General features: G+C 40.2%; 1 protein-coding gene across 2 annotated transcripts; it reads right to left on the bottom strand.

Moving 5' to 3' along the window:
* Positions 1-5276: 5276 nt before the first annotated feature.
* Positions 5277-10064, bottom strand: LOC120522264 (E3 ubiquitin/ISG15 ligase TRIM25-like). Of its 2 annotated transcripts, none has more exons than XM_039743317.1 (2): positions 9433-10064; positions 5277-5797 (listed from the first exon to the last, which is right to left on the bottom strand). In XM_039743317.1, the coding sequence occupies exons 1-2, from the start codon at positions 10009-10011 to the stop codon at positions 5654-5656; spliced, it is 723 nt and encodes a 240-aa protein (XP_039599251.1). In that variant the 5' UTR covers positions 10012-10064; the 3' UTR covers positions 5277-5653. The 2 variants fall into 2 exon arrangements, with proteins under 2 accessions (XP_039599251.1, XP_039599252.1); XM_039743318.1 differs by lacking the exon at positions 5277-5797 and adding an exon at positions 8387-8672.
* Between the last annotated feature and the right edge of the window lie 12626 nt (positions 10065-22690).

The following is a 22690-nucleotide window of genomic DNA, read 5'->3' as shown; positions in this document are numbered from 1 at the left end:
TCATTGATCGTTGAAACAATTGTTCTGTTTCTCTTGAACCTCAGCTGTGCTTGTTTGTGCATACTGTAAGTGTATTGTTCACTCATCCATTCCAACACGTTTTTTTGCTTGACATTTCTTTTCTTTTTTTCCCATAGAGTGACTCTAAGATGGCCGGTGACATATTTAAGCACAGTGTGAAAGATTATTCAACTTCAAGGCGGAACTCTCAAGACCTGTGTATTTTCTCAAACACTTGTCAGCCATCGCAGTCACAGAGCCGGATTGATTTTAATGAAGCATTATGTAAAGTCTGTTGTAGCTTACGTGGTCTGCACCTGTGTAAGATGTATTAACGGGGTCTTGTTTAGCATGCTGTTTGGGTTCCGAATCTCACGATGGGCACACTTGTCTTTTACTAGAATGTGATCCTGAGGAAATACAACCTTGTGTTTCCAGCATCTGTCAACAGATCAGTATTTAAAGATTAATACACACGGTGTTTTATATGGTTAAAGCCTTGTGTGGATTAAGAATTGTGAAACAGAGTAAAGTTCATACTCTTAACTGTCTGAAGCAGTTTGTTGCTGAAGTAAACACTTTCGACTTATACAAAAGACCATGCAGCAAAGTCCAAGTTTCGGACAGCAGCTTTTGAACTTGTCTCTAATCATCATTACTGTTATTTTTTTAAAACCAACATTAATTTACCGAAACCTAAGCAAATTGCATTATCCATGCTAAACAAGATCTGTTTGCGTTATATTTTCTGTCGGCTAACTCTTTGTGTTTTGTTTCTGTTGTCAGAGGAACCAAGACTCGGCAGCTAGAACAAAGAAAACCAGGTACCTGCCCAGCGTGACACGTAATGCAACCTATAGAAGGTTTTCTCTTTATATTATATCTAATAAAAAAAAGATTCATTATGCCCATAATTGGTCGCTCAATCATCTGGGCTTATGTGTTTAGTTCTGTTCAACATTTAGTGGAAAAATGTACAGAATGTCAAGAGAAAAAATACATACCAGATGGACACATTTTGTAATATTTGGTTCACTAAACCAATTATTGCATATAGACATAACATCAATAAAGTTAATGTTTTTTAGACACCTTGTTATCTTCTGCTTATTATAGGCTTTGTAGGTTATTAGTAGGATTTTATATTCGATTCTGTAAGACACAGAGAGCCAGTGAAGACGGAGCCGGATGGGTGTGATGTGCTCGCTGCTGCTGGTTCATGTAAGGACTCTTGCAGCCGAGTTTTGAATAAGATGGAGCTGTGATATAAGATTAGAAGGCACCTGCCAGGAGTGAGTTACAATAATCTATGCGATGTGATAAAAGCATGGACAAGTTTCTCAGCAGTAGAAAAGGAGAGGAAGGAGGAACACAGAATATGTTACGGCGTGAAAGTAAGAAAGTTTCTTAATGTGATTTATGTGGGTGGAGTAAGAAAGGGAGGAAAATGACACCAGGATTCTTTGCAGTAGAGGCAGGTCTGATGAGATCACCACCAAGATTGACTGGGAAGGAACTCATTTTATTAAGTTGCATTGTAGTCCCCATTTGCAGGAGTTCAGTTTTGTTGCAGTTTAATTTTAAAGAGTTCTGCTCCATCCAGTTTTAATTTCACTAAGGCAGGTTGTGAGCTGAGAAAGGTCTGATGAAGTTCCACTTTTAACATTGAAGTAGAGTTGAGTATCATCTGCATAAAAATGATAACCCAGTCCATAGCTACGAATAATATGGCCAAGGGGAAGCATATAAATAAAGAAGAGAAGAGGGCCGAGGACAGAGCCCTGAGGAGCTCCTTGTGAGACTGGCGCTGAGCTGGATCTGCTGTTACCAAGACTAACAAACTCTGCCTATCAGTCGGATAGGACTTGAACCACTGGAGGGCAGTGCCAGAGATACCCAGCATGTTCTCCATTCTGGACAGTAGAATGTCATGTCTGACCGAGTGTCAAATGCTGCACTGACATCTAATAAATTTAATATGCTGGTTTGTCCAGAGTCTGCTGCCATAAGCAAATCATTGGTTACCCGTAGCAGAGCAGTTTCACAGCTGTGCTGCACCCTGAAACCAGACTGAAAGGGTTCCATCAAATTATTAGAGGTTAAGTAATTGGTGAGCTGGGAAGCTACAACACGCCAAGAGCTTTTGACAGGAAAGGTAAGTGCTAATAGGCCGGAAATTGATAAGATTGTCAGCATCAAGACCAGACTTTTTTAACAATGGGGTTACAGAAGCGATTTTAAAAGTGAGCGGCACAGAGCCAGTGTCAAGGGACGAGTTTATTATTGTTGTAGCAGTCGGATTATGGCATGAAGGCAGGATTTAAGTAGTGTGCTGGGATGGGGTCCAGAACACTAGTAGTCAGTCTCATCTTACAAAGCAGGTTATTAACAAATGCAGATGTGACTGGTGAGAACTTAGAGAAGGAGCTGGATGGAGGGGAAAACAGGGAGAGATAGAAACAGATGATGTATTAATGTTAGTTGAATTATTTAAATCTTTAATTTTGTTATGGAAAAAGTGGAGGAAATCCTCACAGACTTCAGTAGAAGAGGTAGTTGGGCCAGATGCAGATTCAAGTAGTTTATTAACTACAGAGAACAAAACCCTTGGGTTATCGTGGCTACTTTCTATTATTCTGCCATAGGTGCTTCTCTGTAAGCACTTTGGTGGTCAGAAAAAGCCTGGATGTGCACGGTGAGGCCAGTATTACATGATATTCTCTCAAGGTGTCGGCCAGCTGCTTTCATAGATCGCAATTCTGAGTTATACCAAGGAGCTGAACGTTTAAAGGAAACCTCCTTATGTTTTAAAGGAGCAGTTTTATCTAATGCTGAATGAAGGGCTGAGTTATAGTGATCAGCAAGACTATGTAGTGTTGACAGAATAGGTACATAAATAAATAAACAAAAAACACATGAAACGACTTTGAACACAATCCAGGGAAAGGAATCCTAGCTGAGAAATGTTACAGTCAGCATAGGTGTCTAGAGGGGATTTCATGCATCACTAATAAGCAGGAATTCTAGGAGGAAACAACTAAAGCAGATGAACATAGAACCATAAACCCAAGTGAAGGTCAGTCTGTGAGGTTGGCTTTCCTTCACTTCTACTTCTTCAACTGTCACCTCTGTGTCTGATTGGACTACAGAATGTTGAGTGACACATTGGGCCAGACCTACTTTCTTTGAACTAAAGACATACCCCAGTGGTCTGGACCGGCTGTGTTTAGTACTTTAGTACACTAGATGGCGCTAGTCTGTTTAAAGTGAGTCTGTTCTAAATAAATTAGGTTGGGTGAGTTTGGTCTGTCTGGGCACAGAAATGTGTGCGAAGAGTTCTGACTCTGCTGGATAAGAACTTCTCCTAAATTAATCCTGGCAGAACTGGGCATCAGAGAGTGTACTACCTTGGACATTCTGCCAGCTCATTCCAGGGTCAGACCTGCATAAGCAATCACAATGAGCCAATTTGGAGTTTCTGCCAATTAATCAAACTGAAATATGAGGCTGTGGGGAAGATCTGGAATAACTGGAGGAAACTCACTGAGATACTGGAAGAATCGGGAAACTTCACATGGAAAATGAATGGAGGACAGTGGATCTGAGATTCAGCAGATTCCACAACAAGACAAACTTTTTGTCCTTTGTCATTAAATGTTAAAGCTTAAGTAAAACATTTGGAGGTGTATTTTATGCAACGCCTGCACTCAGCCAAACAGAGGAGATACTTAAGCTGTGAAGTCTAATAAAACTGAGAAATACCAGAATGAACAAGAGAAGACCATTGTGATCTCAAGAATATATCCAGAATATGCCAGATCTCCAAATGAGGCTCTGTACAGGAAAGGACAGGCTCTCCAATCAGAATATAACCTCTTGACAACAAAAGAACCTAAACAACTCATCTTTAAATCACAACGTTATTACTGTGAACATGTAGTGAGGGCTAATAAGATCTTAGGTCAGCAATCGAGAAGCAGGAATTTTATAATGCAGTAACAGAAATTAGAATCACAACTGGAGATAAAGTCATGAAGCATAAAAATATAACACACATTTAGCAAGTATTATAAGTCTTTATATTCTACTCATATTAAAGAAGATGAAACACAATCTGAGGAGTTCTTTGATGTAATGCAAATACAACAACTGGACACTCTTAGTGCAGATGAACTGGACAAACCTCTGACACTCTCAGAACTACTGGATGCTGTAAACTCACTTTAAAGTGGGAAAACAACAGGCCCTGATGGCAACCAAGTGGAATATTAAAAATAAATTTTCAACTAAGTTAGCACCACTATTATTACCAATGTTTACATAAGCTACAGACAACAAAATTCTACCTCAAACTGTTCACCAAGAATTAATTCTTGTTTTTTTCAAAGACATATAAGTGTTTATCACTATGTGCAGCATATAGACCAATTTTACTTCTAAATAATATAATAAGACAGTGGTTCTCAATTTGTGGGGCAGGTCCCCTAGGGGGGCACGAAGATGTGAAAAAAAGAAGACAGGAATCAAAAATATGACAAATGCATCTATTGAAACCAAAACAAATGAACTTAAACTACATTCTGATACTAGAAAAATAAATATAGAGTTGGATAAATGTCGATTAAAGTTAAGTAGGTATAATAAAATATGCATCTATAATATATCATTAATTAAAAAAGAACAAATTGGTATTAGTGGGCTTCTTTCAAAAACATTTGGGGTGCTAAAAACTGTTATGAAAAACTCGGGTCGCAAATACTTAAAGGTTAATATAAGACCAAACCAGATTTATTAAAGGCTAACAGTTACCTTCAGATCTTCATTTTCTGTTTAATGTAATATACTCATTCATAAAATTTAAGACAGCTGAGATCTTATTATCTTTGGACACAGAGAAAGCCTTTGACTGAGATTAATGGCACTTTTGTTTCCCCACACTGCACATGTTTGCACATTTAACAGCCAACCGGTTATACGTAAGTCACTGGGTCACTGATGTTCTGAACAATTTGAAATTCGAAATAAACAAAGTCTCACTTAGAAGTTCTGTTCAAAGCTTTTTTAAAACATGGTAACATCTAATTAATACAACTTTAGAATAAGCATTCATAGCAGGGGAAAGGATATTATGCCTTTTTCCTTTATTTATTTCTTTCTTTCTTTCATAAATTATTTTTGGTCCTCTTTTCTTGGGTTCCTGTTCCAAAATTCCTGTTTGGTAGTTTTTTTGTTTTTTTGTTTCCTGTTTTCTATTTTAACTTTTTGGTTTTGTTTTATTATTATTATTATTGAGTTTGACTTTTAAAGTCATTTCATGTATATGTTGAACTTGATTGCATGCAATGCTACTTTCTTGAAACAATTAACAAAAAATTAACCATTAATGAACGTTGTGCCCGCTGATCTAATTCAGAACATCAGCATCAACCTTCAGTGTGAGTTTCTGTCAGTAGAGTTAAGTCCCCTTTAAGCAGCTGATGGAATATCAGAGGACTTTAGGGTGATGCTGTCTGAATCTCCACTGAGTAACACCTGGGATTCTGTCAACAGTGAAAGGCCATGAAGGACACCACAACACGTCTTCTCTAACTCTCCCTTCTCGTGTCCCTACTCATCATCACCAGTGAAGCTTTGCTGCTCTTCAAGTTCTCATTTATTCTCCCCTCTTTGATGTGAAGTGTTGTCTTCCTATTCCACTCACCTTCATCTCCTCCATCGCCCTCCTCGCCTGCTTCAGTGTCTTCTCTCTCTCCTCAAGTCTCCTCTTGATGTCACTCAGTGTCGCCCCCAGCTGTTTCTGTTTGAACACACAAGAGGACACACGTGGTCAGATCAGAATTCATGTTCACTTTGTGATTTCTTCTTCTCTTTCTGAGTCCTGTTATTTTCACATCACATTTGTTTGACATTTCATAACACAATTTAGACCTGAATTAATAAACAGGAATGACAAAAAGATTAAAAGAAAAAAGTGTATCTGAGTGTGTGTGTGTATGCGTGAGTGAGTGAACTGATACAAGCCCACTTTAGTTTTCTTACTGAATTTATGAAGAGACCCTTACATCAGCTAAACCTTCTCCTTCACACAGTTATGGTGATGTCAACTTCCAGAATTCACCCCCTGGCTTTATCTTAACTACCGAGTCACCATCAGAAGTTCTCAGACTCTGAGTAGGTGAAGTCCGGACTTGGTTTATGGTCACTCAGGTGAGGTGATGCTTTGTCCAGATTGTTTTATCCATGGAGAGCTTCCTCTGGCACACATGGAAAAACATTCAGTTTGCTTTTGTCTTTCTTCAGACAGATTGTTTTCTCTCTCTGCCTTTTCTCTTCTGGCTGTTGGCTGCACTGCAGTTTACAGTTTTTGAGGTTTCACTCCTACTGGTTTTCATTAGCTGGAAAAAATTGTACAATTGCTGTGTAAACTGAGATCCTGATTTCCTCATTCAGCAATTCACTAGAGATGTTGTATGTGTTTCTCTCTTACATGTGCACTTTGATTTCCTTTAGAAGACATTACTGAATGTGACACCCACATCCAACTATGCTACAGGTGGTCTTCAGTTCTTACAGTCAGGCACTATGTTACCCTTTGGAGTAGAAGAGATCATTTAGCCTTTGTGATGTCCACAGTAAGAGTCTTAATACAGGGCAGAAGCTAATCCAGGGCAGAGATCAGAGGTCTTGTGCCTCCAAAGGGTTATAAAGGAAGGAGTGGACTTGATGCTGTAACTTTTTCTGCTAATTTCTGCTGTCCATCAGTTTTGTAAGGGATTGAGTTTTGGTTCTTTCTTCAGTCACAAAGTGATAAAGAGTGACATGCTGAGACATTGTTGGGTGACATTTTGCCTGTGGTTGATCAGACTGATCAGATGAAACCCAAAACAGCCAAAGAGAGTCCTGGTGAAGTGAACTAAAATCTGAGCTGAAGTTACAAGTCAATTAAAGAGGGGCAGGCAGTGGCAGCTTAAGAAAATGAGCTTCTGACCAAGCGATGTCATTCTGCTCCACAAGTCGAGGTCTGTCGGAGGAATCTGAGGAATTGATTTACGTTAGAGAATCCAAATCAACTGATAGACAATCAATAGAAAATATGAATAGATCAAAAAATTAGGTGTTGATATTAGTGAACTGATTCATATTGACCTGAAAAATATCAGGCCACTTCTTAGACTTCATTGATGTTTAAGATGTTGGTTGCTAAACACGTGTTCACCTGTGAGTTAAGATCTTTAATCTTACAATGAGGACTCAGCCACATTTGTGTCACTTACTAAAATCTACAAAGGAATAGTACTTTGAAATTTTTGAGATGAATTTATTTTTAATTATTTTACAGTTAACTCTGGAGAACAACATAGATTGACATGTGACTATGACATGTCTCTTAAAAGGCCTTGAGATCAGCCCAAATTTAAAATCAAATTCTTTAAAAATGGACAAATAAAATAAACGCAAACAACTCGCTAAGCACACGTACCACGTGTCTCTATTGATGTGTCAATCCTTGTGTTGAATTACGTTTATGATGACATTGCATGATTACTTACTACGCTTATATCAACCAACAGTACCAACATCTTGTTAAGAACACCTCATGAGGGTCAGAATGTCAGACATTTCTACGAGTAGCCCACGTGACGCTTGCACCCCTGCCAGTGGACAGTTGTGGTCTGCAGGTTGGAGTTTGAACTTCACCGCCTGAGATGCTCAAATAGAAACTGATCAGAGTACAAAGAACATCAACTCAGTTTAATGAGAGCACTCGGCTCACTCGGCTGTCCACTAATAACTTTGGGTGTCTCATCCTGGACTGTTTCACGCCTTACACACAGTGTCACCAGGATAGGCTCCACAGCCCCTTGCTATCTATAAATATGACATTTAAATTTTTACATTTATTTGCTTTGCAGAAGCTTTTCTCCAAAGCGACTTACAAATGCAGTAAACATAATCGAGTAACATTAGGCCTGGGCCTGTTTGTTCAGCACGTGTAGTAGGACAGGTAATAAAAGTTGATTGCCGCGAATGAGAAAATGTGACAACTAACAAATATCACTGGCTACGCACATTTTGGTGCCTCAAATGTCAGACCTGTTTCTTTGTATATTTGACCTGCTGATTCCAAAAATGGCCCCAGTTTTTCCCTATCAGCTCTAGTTTTTGGGGTACAGAGCATATGCCATATAACACTCTTCACTCCGCTTGCCCATAAAAAATCAGGCTATTTTAATGCAGTGTTAAATTAATATCTTTTAAGCATGAAGGAAACCTATTAAATGTTAAAAGAAAAGTGTACTACATGAAAATCTACTTATTTCATAACGAAACCACAGATTTATGATACAAACTTTCCAGTTATTCAACTCACAAGAAGCTCCTTTTGAAAGACTTCCGAGAGTGGGACATGCCAGGACAATCCCGCAGAAGATTCCAACAATAGTCAGCCATCATGTGTGCATCCCATCTTCCTTGGTATCTGACTTCCATTGTTTGTATGTCTTGGTGAAATCTCTCACTTTGCTCTTTGCTTAAGTCACCAGGGTTCTCTGGCAAGCCATCTAAGACCGAGCTGTATATGAGTCTGTCTCGTGCTACCAAAGGCTCATTAATTACATTTTGTCCTCCATCCACCACATATTCCCTCAGAGGCCAATCTTTTGGATGTAAAACTACAGTTGGAAATAAAATGACATATGTAATATGTGAACACTCACTATATCTGCTAACTTGTACACAAAAACACAGACCAGATAACAGAAGAAGAAGATAAAAAACTCGTTAGAATTTAAATTTCCCATGATGACATCCCGATTCTACAGAAGAGATCTTTTAAAAATTGGACTAAAATTTTATAAATTCAATCATATCTAAGAAACTAGAGCTGATGTGGTCTATGTAATGCAATTTTCTGAATCAGCGCCCCAAGTAACCCCAGGAACAGGCCTAAAATCCAAGACACCAAGAAAAAAAAAAAATTTATTGGGCTATGTAATCATCGCTTATAATCAGTAAATCAATTAAACTTTAACAACAAGTTAATGGAAAACATTTATTCTATCAGTTTGACATATTCACAGCACAGATGGGCCTTCATTTACTTCTTAAATACATTGAGGGAGTCAGCAGTATGGACGTAGGTGGGCAGCTCGTCACACCAAGTGGGAACTACACAGTAAAGAGTGGGATTGAGACCTGATAACACGTAGAGGTGACATCACCAGACGCTGTTCACTGGCAGACCGAGTAGGAAAGAAGGAGCAGAGGACTTCAGCAGGGTCTCCATATACTCAGGTGCTGACCTACTGACTACTCTGTAGGCAACAATGAAGGTCTTAAGATGGATAAATGGATTTCCTTGTTACACTACATTACAAATCCCTTAACTCCTGTCATGCATTTTGTTTTCATCAAATACTAAACTCCACTCACCTCTTTTTCTTCTCTTTCTGTCTCCAGCGTGACCTTTTCATGACCATCATGTTCAGTCACCACACACATCAAGCAGATACACATCTCATCAGTTTTACAAAACATCTCCAGACTCTTCTGATGTTTCTCACAGAGTTTCTCCTTCAGATTTCTATCAGAATCAACCAGCTTGTGGTGCTGCAGGGCGTCTCCTTCATAGTGAGGCTGCAGGTGAGCCTCACAGTATGAGGCCATGCAGGTTAGACAGGACTTCTCTGCTCTTAACTTCTTCCCAGTACAGAAGTCGCACTCCACGTCTCCAGGGCCGGCATAATTCTGAGATGGAGGAGAACTGAGTGCCGTCTTCTTTAATTTCTTGATGACTTCATTCAGCAGAGTGTTTCTGTTCAGCTCAGGCCTTGTGGTGAAGGTGTGTCTGCACTGAGGACAGCTGCACTCTTGGCTCTGATCCCAGCAGTCCGTGAGGCACTTCAGACAAAAATTATGACCACAGAGGATGGTGACGGGGTCAGTCAGGGTGTCCTGACAAACCGAGCAGGTGAACTCGTCCTGTAATCCACACAGCTGGGCTTCAGCCATTGTCAGTCTGAGGAGAGGGAGGCAGAGAAAATCAGTCAGACAAACAAGGAAGTCACTTGTGAAGAAACGAAAGTGAAAGTTTGTCTGTGCTCAGTTAGGAGGAGGAGGAGATTTAAAGAGAAAGCTGAGAGCTCACAGAGAACATCTGAGGAGACACTGAGGGTGAACAGTTAATGTGAGACAGGAGCTCAGAGAGTGAAGACCACAAAGTGACAGAATAGATGACCTGTTACAGGGGTTTGTTAAAGTGTAATTCAAGTCAACATTTCTTAGTTAGTTATTACAAACATCAGTTCACGTTAGACAGACTCAGAGCTCAGTGCACATTTACAAATGAAATTAAATGAAAATAAAACACAACACATCAGTCAGTAGAAATAAATTTGCATCTAGCCATGCTGGTGCTCTTTATTAGTCAAATTGTCCCATAGTAAGTTCTCGCCTCCTGCTTATCAGAGTTGTGTGAATGGTGTGGGTGAGGAGAATCGACTGACTGATGTTAATCAAATAACTAATTTTGTTCTTTTTTCTTTGTTCATGTCATTAATTTATCAGATTATTTAGTAAAGCACCAGGCTGTTAGACTCATTCAGGGTAACTGAAGCCAACTTGGTCTAACAAACAAAATGATACTATTTATTGATAAACAAAAGGATTGTAGAAATATGAAAACTGCTTGTAAAATGACATAAATGATGATCCACAAAACAAACAGACAGACACACACAGACAGATGGACAGACACGTAACACTCAGCAGGCTCAACACTCTCAGCTGCTTCACAGGTTTTTGTATATTCTTGGTTTCACAAGCCATATTATCACAGGGTTTATGAGACTTAATCTAGTCTGTTGAACAGGCTGGTCTACTCCTGCATCCCACACACATACACACACAGATCCTAGTCTCACAATTGGGTATAAGTGATGCCCTGATGCCAGTCCCTCTGTAATAGCCCACCTCAGACTCATTTCACTTAAGTATATAAGACTGACACCTCCAGCCTGTCACTTCTCAGTGCCCCAAACTGGGACTCACTGTCACCAACACTGACAAATGCACAGATGTCTCTGAAACACACCATAGCTCATGCAACATTTGGTTTTATGCCAGTTACCAACTTATAACGTCTTGTTGTTAATTTCATTAACACCACAGCAGCTGAAACTGATTAACAACCCCTTTGCTACTTAACTGACCAGATTAATATCCCATAAATTTCATTGACTTTATGCTATACTCTGATTAAAAGTGTTCCTTTAATTCTTTTGAGCAGTATATATATATATATATATATATATATATATATATATATAGCCATGTATATATATATACACTGTGCACAATTATTAGGAAAGTTGTATTTTTGAGGATTAATTTTAATATGGAACAAACACAGTGCTATCAGTCAATCCAAAATGTTAATAAACCTGAAACCTGAATGTTTCACAACGGAAATGTGAGTGTGAACATCATCAGGGGAATACATATGCACAATTATTAGGCAACTATTAGTGTGCAGATTTATTATGCAACTAAAGGAAAATGAAAATTTTCCCATCTCACTTGTTTATTTTCATCTGTTATAGTGAGAATAATAAACAAACACCTCAAAATTTACAAATAAACATCTCTGACATTTCAAAAAAATAAATCAATCAATCAATGACCAATATAGCCACCCTTCTTTCCAATAATAGTCATAAGCCTTTCCATTCATGGAGTCAGTCAGTTTCTTGATCTGTTGACGATCAGCTTTTTTTTGGAGCAGTGACTACAGCCTCCCAGACACTCTTCAGAGAGGTGTATTGTTTTTCTCCCCCGTAAATCTAGCGTTTAAGAAATGCCCACAAGTTCTCGATAGGGTTTAGGTCAGATGAGGAAGGGGGCCATGTCATTATTCCTTCATCTTTAAGGCCTTTACTGGCTGGCCACGCAGTGGAGAACTTCGATGCAAGTGATGGAGCATTGGCCTGCATAAAAATCCTGGTCTTTTTCCTGTATCACTGTTTGAAGAAAGTGTCTTGAAAAACTGGCAGTAGGTTTGGGAGTTGATTTTGAGTTCATCTTCAATGCAAAAGGTCCAACTAGCTCATCTTTAAAAATACCAGCTCATACCAGTACCCCACCTCCACGTTGGAGTGGAGCTCTGTGCCATTACTGATCCACAGGTCCATCCATCTGGTCCATCAAGAGTCACATTCATCTCATCGGTCCATAAAACCTTTGAAAAATCTGTCTTCAGATATTTCTTGGCCCAGTTTTGACGTTTCAACTTATATTTCTTGTTCAGTGGTGGTTGGGTTTCAGCCCTCCTTACCTTGGCCATGTCTTTGAGCACTGAACACCTTGTACTTCTGGGCACTCCAGGTAGGTTGCAGCTCTGGAATATGAAAGTACTGGAGGATAATGGGTTCCTGGTAGCTTCACGCTTGATTCTTCTCAAATCTTTGGCAGCTAATTTCGTCTTTTGTTCTCAACACGTTTCTTGCGACCCTGTTGACTATTTGCAACAAAGTGTTTGATGGTTCTGTGATCACACACCAATATCTTAGCAATTCCAAAAGTGCTGCATCCCTCTGAAAGACTTTTTACAATTTTTGACATTTCAGAGTCAGTTAAATCTCTTTTTTGGCCCATTTTGCCTGAGGAAAACTAGCTGTCTAATAATTCTGCACACCTTGATATAGGGTGTTGATCTCCTTAGGCCACACCCTCCCTCATTACACAAATACACATCACCTGACGTGCTTAAATCCAATAAGCATTCAAGTTAATACAGCTTGGAGTTGGAATATACGCATTAAAAATGATGATATGGTCAAAATACTCACTTGCCTAATAATTGTGCACACAGTGTATATATATATACATATATATATACATATATATATATATATATATGTATATATATATATATATGTATATATATATATATATATATATATATATATCAAAATACCCGCTACTAGCAGAGAAGTAGTGTGTTAAAGTAATGAAAAGAAAAGGAAACATTTTAATAATAGCGTAACATGATTGACATTGTCATGAGTGTTGCTGTCATATATATGCCTGCCTAAATAAGTCACCCTTCGCTCTTACTTTTTACCGTTCATTTAATCATGGCTAGTGGCGGAAAAATTATAAAATGGAAGGAGGATTACACTGAGTATGGCTTTACCAAAACAATTATTAATGGCGAATCGATTATTCAAAAAGCTTGAATTGGTGATCTGTTTTTCTGTGTTAACCTCATATTTTTTCATACTTCTTCTCAAACCAAGGTGGTGCGAGGGTAAAATGAATCGGGATGCGCTGATCAATGTAATCGGTGTACCAGGAAATCATGCATTGAGAAAAGTTCCCCTTTGCTTGTAATGCAAAGTGTGATTAAATGCATTATTTTTAAGCGTTATGGAGCACATGCATCGAAGCTTCTCAGCTGTGCTTGTGCTAAGAAAAGGAAAGATTTTAAAAATAACGTAACATGATTGTCAGTGTAACCTTTTGTAAGTAGTGCCTGGAGGATTCAGTGTGGAGAAACTCTAGAGACAGCGTGTGTATTAACTTGTGGATTTTTCTGTGAGTATTTGGTGGCAGTCTGACGAAGTTGCTTCGGAAGACGGCGTAGCCACGAGCTCAGCTCAGAGCGAAATGAGGTGAATGGGAGGGGAGATGATGACGTGACTCCCCCACCCGCCTCAACTGTCAATCCCCCCACAAACACAGTCTCTCGGAATTTGCATAAGCACACCTTCACCTGCAATTTTAACTTAGTTACAAAGTGATCAAAATTCTCTCTTTATATCCTGCGTCCTCTCATTAAACTTGTATCCCGCATTACCCGTGGGCATGTGAAGCGCCAGCGTAGCCTGTCAATGAACTTAATTTAAACTTAAGGTTTACACCTTGCTTTCTTTCGAAGAAGCAGCACTCATGAATATGGTTGTATATGTCACTCACTCGCTTCTTATTGTTTCACTGCCTTCTCAATTATATAATGCATGTTTTCTTCAGCGCTTTTTGAGGTCTTCCTGGTTTTCTATGCACTGCATTGATAGTCAGTTCACGTGATTACCTGGGAGGCGTGATGATGTCACGAAACTCCGCCCCAAGTCTTTCCAGCTCAACTCCATTACAGTAAATGGAGAAAAATACCTTCCAGTTATGACCATTAGGCGTAGAATTTCAAAATGAAAACTGCCTAACTTTTGTAAGTAAGCTGTAAGGAATGAGGCTGCCAAATTTCAGCCTTCTACCTACACGGGAAGTTGGAGAATTAGTGATGAGTGAGTGAGTGAGTGAGTCAGTCAGTCAGTGAGGGCTTTGCCTTTTATTAGTATAGATTAAATAATAATTAATCTGACACATAGGAAATGAAACTCTGCTTTCAGTAAATTCAGCGGACACGCGTTTAATCTGTCGGCCACTTTTTGCCAGCCGTCTTTTCTGGTTTGGGCTGCTTTTGCAGTGTTACCCCTTGTGCATATTAAATCTTGAAATCCCGAGTAACACACACACGCACGCACAGCTTGTGTGAAAAAATGCGCCCGTTCTTTCGTCATTTTGTACAGCCTATCATAGACTTGCTAGATCATGTTTTCTAGACTTCATATATATGGGCTTTTCAATCATCGCTGGCGCGTCTCATTCATCTCGGATGATTAGATCCAGCTCGACTAATCTACTACACGGCTGCGTTTGAAACACCGACTTATCCCGGATGAGTTTCACGGCATTAACTCATCCAAGATGAGGTATCTGATCTCGGATGATTTAAGTGACGTACAGAAAATACCCCCAGGTGTCTTTATGTCATCTGTTTTAACTGTTTGTTTATTTGGGTCAATTCCTGAGATTCCCAAAAGTAAACATCTGGTTTTACATTTTCAGCAGTAATTTAATTTAATATATTTACACAAAGTGTTTGAGTTGCCAAAGGTTCTGTCGAGTTTGGATGAGGAAGAAGCTTTTGACCGAAGTTGAATGAGGATACTTGTGTACTGAATTGTGCAAATTTGGATTTGGTCTCAATGTTTGTGTATGGATTAAGTTATAGATTAAGTTATGGATAAGATGGGCGAGATTATTTAAGGCTTTATAAACCATAAGCAGTATTTTAAAGTCAATCCTGAATGACACAGGCAACCAGTGTAGTGACATCAAAACTGGAGAAATGTGTTGGATTTTTTTTCCCAGTTAGGATTCTAGCAGCTGCATTCTGCACTCGTTGCAAGTGATTTATGTCTTTTTTGGGTAATCCTGAGAGGAGTGCGTTACAGTAATCTAGTCGACTGAAAACAAACGCGTGAACTAATTTCTCAGCATCTTTCAGTGATATAAGAGGTCTAACTTTAGCTATGTTTCTTAAGTGAAAAAATGCTGTCCTAGTGGTCTGATGAATATGCGATTTAAAATTCAGATTACAGTCAACGGTTACCCCTAAATTTTTACTTCCGTCTTAACTTTTAATCCTAGTGCATCAAGTTTATTTCTGATAACCTCACTGAATCCATTATTGCCAATTACTAAAATTTCAGTTTTCTCTTTATTTAGTTAGAAAGTTACTATTCATCCATTCAGAAATACCAGTAAGACATTGTGTTAGTGTATCGAAAGAGTCGGAGTCATCAGGTGCTATTGATAAGTACAGCTGTGTGTCATCAGCATAGCTGTGGTAGCTCACGTTGTGCCCTGAGATAATCTGACCTAACGGAAGCATGTAGATTGAGAAGAGCAGCGACCCAGGATAGAGCCTTGTGGACCACCATATCGGATATCATGTGTCTTTGAGATTTGATTACCACAACTCACAAAGAATTTTCTCCTGCCAGGTAGGATTTAAACCAATTTAAAACCCTGCCAGAGAGGCCCACCATTGACTAAGGCGATTTCTAAGAATATTATGATCAATGGTGTCAAATGCAGCACTCAGATCTCAGAGGATGAGAACAGATAAATGGCCTCTGTCTGCATTTACCCGCAAGATTTACCAAGAATTAATTTTTTGAAAATGTTGGAGCTTTCAGGGTACCAAGAGTGACAAATCTGGGGACAAGGAGGAGGTGCAGTTTTAAGTTTAATGTGACATCAACTAAAACACCAAACTCCATCAGTATGGCGACATGTGACTGAGCGGTGAGTCCTCATCTTTAGACATTCACAGTGAATTCCTTCAGATATGGTGGACCCCTTCAGTGACCAATGGAGGGTCACTCCAGTCCCATCTGTCACTCTCTGCTCCTACATATAGTCACTATTCAAGAGATCTCTATACTGAGTCTGTATAGCGCTTTCAGTTGTGCTGATCCAGCAGGACCAGATGCCTGTCCTACTTAACAGGTGACATTCAGTGACACGTGGGGGCTTCAGGAGGTGTCAGCCTGAAGGATATGTGGCTGTGAATCAACAGTGACCCCTGCTGGTCAGACTGGTATTGTAGGTCTGAGGTGTCACTGCCCCTCATTATGACACACACACCTGATTGGCTACTCAAACTCAATAATAATGGAGACCCTGACAGCCGCACTTGCCACGCATTCTCATCCACAAATTCAATCACAGAGGTGCCCCCCCAACCCACCAATCCTGTAAATTGAATTTCACCCTACAAACACAATGAGGACATGAGCTTATGAGGACATCAAGTGACCGTGGAGGGTACTGGTCAGTGGTCACATGGTGTCAGATGACTGATTGTTACACTGCAGTTTAAATGAAGCCTAAACCCTGGATAGAGGGGCTCAGTGAAGGAGGTGTTGAACCTGTGCAAAGGGTCATTGTGTGTGAGACGCTATAAAATGACAGAGAGGCCAGTCCAGATACACACCTATTCTGGGGCTGTAGGGGGCACTGATTATAGTGTGCTTTTTATTGTGCTACACAGAGTCCTGGGAATTAAAACACCACAAACACCACGACTTGTTGTTGTTTCCAAGACGCAACTCCACACCTGTTCCTTTCCTGCTCAGTGCTTTATATGCGACTCCAATCATCATGAAGTCTCCACTGCACTCCACTTCCCAGTAACAGCGAGTCCCAGTCAGAGCCTCTCTGCACAGAACTTGTTCCCAGCAGTCAAATCTGTCAGGATGATCAGGATATTCAGTCTTTGTCTCCTCACGCGTCACCTTCTTGTTCCCTTCAGTCAGACGAAGCTCTCTGTGTGCCGTGTTGATGTCCAGTGTGAGGGGACAGAAGTCTGAAAGGAGAGAAAAGAAAACGAGTGAGGAAATCTGGGAGTGTGTAACGGGACTGGGGGTGGAGCAAAACACAGACAATTAACAAGAACCAATCAGCTGTGCTGATGAGACTCCAATGCTGTCTTTCAGAAGTGGGGTCTTCTACCATGAAGCCCCCTTTCATTCAGTAAGTGATTGACGGTGCTACTTGAAGCTGCTATACTTTGATGGTGGTGGTCAGCCTGAGTCTGTCCTGATGCCTGCCTTGGTTTGTTCTTCACCTCTTAAACTGTCTTTCTGGTCATTAAGGGGTCCATTTTTTATTTGTAGTGACATCGAGTGAGTTTGGCTGCAGTCCATGGACCTTTAACTTCTTGATGTTAGCTGCTGTACCACAGGAATATGAAGCTCTTTGGAGGTGGTCTTGTAGTCTTCACCTTGACCTGCTCAGCTGTGACCTTCATCCTTTCCTCTTCTTCCCTTGTCCACATTCAGTGTGAGGCCCACAATGACATTTCACAGCTAAGTGAGGACTTTACTGAGTGACTGAAGACCCCTGAGATTTCATTAGAGGGTCGATTCTCCTCCAATGATGTCTTTTTACATCTAAGTTTTCCCAATATTTCCTTTTGTTATTTTTATTTAGTTTTATTCTAACAATATGTTAAGTTATGAATCAAAAGCAAAGTGTCTGCTCTATGGATAACAGAATAGCCAAGTACTTTAGTCAGCTTTAATTTAATTCACAGTAAAGCTGGGATTCTTTTATAAAACAGTCCTTTTGTCTTACTCTTTACACACATAGACTGTATAAGTAGATATTAATGGAGTGGACATTGTCTTTTTATGTGAAGCCCACTGAGTTGCTTTCATTGTGTGCCTTGTGCTGTGTAAATAAATAATTCTTATCAATGTTGTGAGGGAAATGACTGAAATAAAAAGAAACAGAAAAGAGAAAAGGAAAAGAGCAGAAAGTGAAATGAAAAAAATTAGACAAAGGAAAAGAACAATGGAGGTAGGACTGGGTAGTAACAGGAGGACCTGGCGTAGTCGGCAGGATTTCATTTTTATTTTCTGTGAGTCCACTTGATACTTAAGAGACTCAAGTCCAACAGACTGTGTTGGTGCCTCCCTGTCCTTAATCTCAATATCCCATAATGCACCAGTCACAGGACCCCCCATCACTTTGAGCTCATCACTCCCACTACACTCACATAATGCTTTCATATCATAAGCCTGGCCTGAGATATTAAAAGTGAAATGATGATAAACACCATGAAGTGACAGACTCACATTGTAAAACTCCTCTCTGCTCTGAGGTTCAGGAGCCAGTAGGGTGAAGATTGGAGCTTCACGACCTGAAAATACAAAGAAAGAGAAGAATGAAGAATGTTTAGATGAAATTTTATAATGTTACATTCTTAGACACTTACTACAAATGCAATGCAGTTGAATAAAACAACAAGACATGGAGATCAAGTTTGTGTATTGAGCTCACCTGTGTGGATGATGAAGTGAGTTTTATTTACCAACATTTTAATGAGCCACAGACACATGTGAGGGTCTCATTGTGGACTTGACCTCTGCTTTAGATACCAACATCTCAGAGCTTCATGATAAGAAACTGACTGAGTTCAGCCTGCCCAGTCCAATCCACCATTGGATCTTAGACTTTCTTCCAGGTAGTAAACAGTGCCAGTGCAGTTGGTACACATGTCTGACATGTTAACCCTCATCACCTCACTTTCTGTTTTTTTCTCCTGTGTTGTCAGTTGGCCACAGCTCAGCAGTTCTGTTCATGGACAGACATTGTTAGGTTCCATTTATGTTCATGAGGGCAGAACTGCTTTAGCTTACTGTGTGTTTAAACAAATCTGTACAGCACTTTATAACCTCCACAGATTTAGTATTATGTCAGGTCAGGTCAGGTTGGGGGCATGCACTCAGTACAGCTGCCCCCACCTCATGATGAAACAGCTTGGGATCCTGGCTGGCAACCCCTCAGGTAGACACGCGGTCCAGTCCCACACTCCATAAATGACCCTCTATCTACCGCAGAAAGGTGTTATGTGGGTGTCCCCTTGTCCTAGTCCAGCCACTCAGGTCCTCAACCATAAGGGTCACCCTCAGGTAATCGCACCACATGGCTGTAGTGTCGTAACCGATGTTCCCTCACACTGCAAGCCATGTGCCTCATTCACAGTCAGACCAGCGGTACCCAAGGATTCTCCAAAAGAGACAGTATACTTTGTACTAACAAACTATAAATTTGGCACATCATTTAAGATGTCTACTCTGTGCAGGGCGGAAGTCATTTTTTCTCCAATGTCCACAGACCTCTGAGTATTTTACTTTTTATTGACAGTATTACAATTCCAGAGGGTCCACAAGTTTACAGACACAGAGTTAAATATAAAAATACATTTTTGGTCTTAAAAACTTTTTAACGTTTTGGTTGCCGCTAAGGAAACGTGTGAATTTTAAAAGCTTTTTTCCCTTTAGAAGGGTTTTTGCTTTGTTTTTCACCCCACAACAGCAAACTTAGCTTGGTGTTTGTAGGTGCACTTGTAGAAGTTACTCCTAAGTGTACTGTTCTTGTTCTTGTTACCTGTATTTGAATTAGCATAGAGGAGGCAGAATGGAAAGCAGCAGTAACTGATATCAGCATCTGTAAATAAATAACCGACTTATCGTAACAGTGATAGCTTAGTTTAAAGGAAAAGGAAAAAAGACCACTTCTGACTTCAAAGCAGTAAAGGTGAAGGCTCAGCAGTGTGCAGGTCAGCAGCCAGCTTTAAGATCCCCAATCAGGCACAAGGGGCTGTAGGAGCAGATAAGGTAGTAAAGTTTTATTTAATTCTTAATTTTAGATTGAAGGTAGAACAGTTAACCAGGTGACAGTGTAAGGGTTCATTAATACGTGGGAAAACAAAGAGTGCGAGTGGAGAGCTTTTTGAGTAAGAGGACCGCAAAGTTAGGAGAAGAGACGGAGAAAAGTAAAGTTCACCTCATAGAAAGACAAATTGCAGGCAGCTGAGAGGGAGAACAGTACAGGGGACAAGGTGTAAAATAGCTGTAGCAGATCTTAGTGTTACCATTTAAGTTAAATCATTTAATTTTAAGAAAAGAAGAAAACAAAAAGTTAAGGCAGTTTTACTAATCCAGAATTAAATTTTAATAATGAGGCCAGTGCAATGCAAGTCCCATTGGATGTTGGATTTTATAGATGATGTTTTGGAGGATCCAGTCATTTATGAGGGCTACATGTGCAGGAGATGCAAGCTGATCCAGCACCTAGAGCTCAGGGTCGCTAAACTGGCCTGCGTTGTAGTAGAGAATTGGTGGACCTGGCCTTGGTTTCCTTTAGAGATATCGTGTGCATCCCCAAGGTGGTGCGAGAGGAGATTCCAGACCAGGCAGGTAGAAATAGGTGGGTCACATTGACAAGGCGTAAGGTAATGGGTGCACACTGTCCGGGGCATCAACTCCAGAATTTGAAGAGTCAAACCATCATCACGTCCTTAGTCATCGAGTGTCCAACAGATTGCAGCAATGTCCGATGAACAGAGGAAACAAAAGCACAAAAAAACTGATGGCTGTAAGGTCTAACATGTTTGAGGAGCAAAAGGAACACAAAGTAAGAGGGACGTAAGAGCGAGCATGTCTGGTGAACAGAGCTTTATAAATGTGCGACATGATCAGAACAGATGGACTTACTATTATACCAGTAGCTTGTTTTAATGAACGGCTGTTTCACTCTGCCATGAAGAGATATATTGTGAACAGAATGGGGCACTCCAGCTCCCCAAACACCCAACACAAACAGGCATGGACACAGGTTAAAAACAAAGAGTCTTTTATTTTAGGGAAACTCTTCTTTTATAAGGGTTTCCCACCACCACAGCCACAAGTACACTAAGATCAATACACACTCTCTCTCTCTCTGTCTCTCACTGCCTCCTCCATTCATCTTACAAGATTTGTCCACCTTCCTCCTGACTCTGGCCCCCTGATGCAAGTTAGGCAGTCCTTTTTATTTTAGTGGAACCCGAAGTGGTATTTCAGCACTTCCATGTGAGGTGGAAACCCCATGACGTAGGAATTCCCCAGTCATACACACTCCCATGGTGTCCCCATGGGACCCAACAGGGCTGTCCCCTGGGACTACAATTCCCAGCATGCCCTACAGGCACTCATGTGGGAATCTGAGCCTGGGCTCACTGCCATCTAATGTCCTGGGGAGATAAGGAACTGTTCAATCTGTCTCCCCTGTCCTTCCATCCTAAGGGTGTCCTGGCTGGGTATGGACACCAACTGTCCTTCACAATATCAAGAACTCTGAATAAAAGCAGCTGCTTACTGTGAGAGTGTGATATCACTCAGCTAGTCATTGTAAAGAGCACTATAAAATATACTAATAGAAAAAATGGATAAATCTTAATGAACAGGCCTCCTTCATGCATGTCACTGTCCTTGTTATTGTGACTCTGGTCCTCCTAATGGACTTTAACAATGAACACAACATGACCAGACTCTGTACCTGATGGAGTCAAAGGCAGGATGTCCCACTGGCTGATCTTCTCCAGACACATTTTCAGACATGACATTTCCTTTAGCAGGTCCTCAGAAGAGAAATTGGCAGTGACAGTGAAGTTGAGCGAGTCTTCATCATCAGGAAGGACACAGAAAGATGAGAAAGTCTGCATCAGGAGAGAAGAGGGGACAAGCAAGAAATAAAAAGTTAGATTGATAAAAAGGGCCTCCTCTGAAGTGAGGATCAGCATGGTGAACAGAGAGTTTGGGTTTATATAGATTACGTTTCATTCATTTATCGGTTCTTTATAGGAGAATGCTTCATTGTCGCCCTGCCCAGGGATTGTTTCCTGCCTTGTACCCTGTGTTGACTGGGATTGGCTCCAGCAGACCCGTAGTTAGGATATAGCAGGTTGGAATATGGATGGATGGATGTTTCATTATAGTGCATCACAAGACGTCAGGTGCCTTGACTTTCAAAAGCTTTTCACGCAGAAGTCCATAAGAGGTGAGTCATCAGATTATAGATAAGTGGACTGAGGGGGCAACGGACAAGCAGGTGAAGAACTGACTTAGCAGACAAAAGGAGGCATTGGGCTCTTTAATGTACTGAGATGAAGTTAATTAGATAGATAGATAGATAGATAGATAGATAGATAGATAGATAGATAGATAGATAGATAGATAGATAGATAGATAGATAGATAGATAGATAGATAGATAGATAGATAGATAGAAAATGGCTCTCATGGAATCTTTTTATAATTAAAGGTTTATTCTTCATAAAGTTGTATTCCAAATACACAGACACTGTTGAGCCAAACAAGGCAATCCAAAGCAAAAAAAGTTTCAATACAGAATACAAACAGAGCAGTTGAAAAACAAAGCACAGGCTGAAAAATCCAGAAGAACCTCTGTTTTCCATCCATCCATTTTCCAACCCGTTGAATCCAAACACAGGGTCA

The sequence above is a fragment of the Polypterus senegalus genome, unplaced genomic scaffold, assembly GCF_016835505.1.
Source record: "Polypterus senegalus isolate Bchr_013 unplaced genomic scaffold, ASM1683550v1 scaffold_5337, whole genome shotgun sequence".
NCBI classification, from domain to species: domain Eukaryota; kingdom Metazoa; phylum Chordata; class Cladistia; order Polypteriformes; family Polypteridae; genus Polypterus; species Polypterus senegalus.
This window is presented reverse-complemented; position numbering and strand designations above follow the sequence as displayed.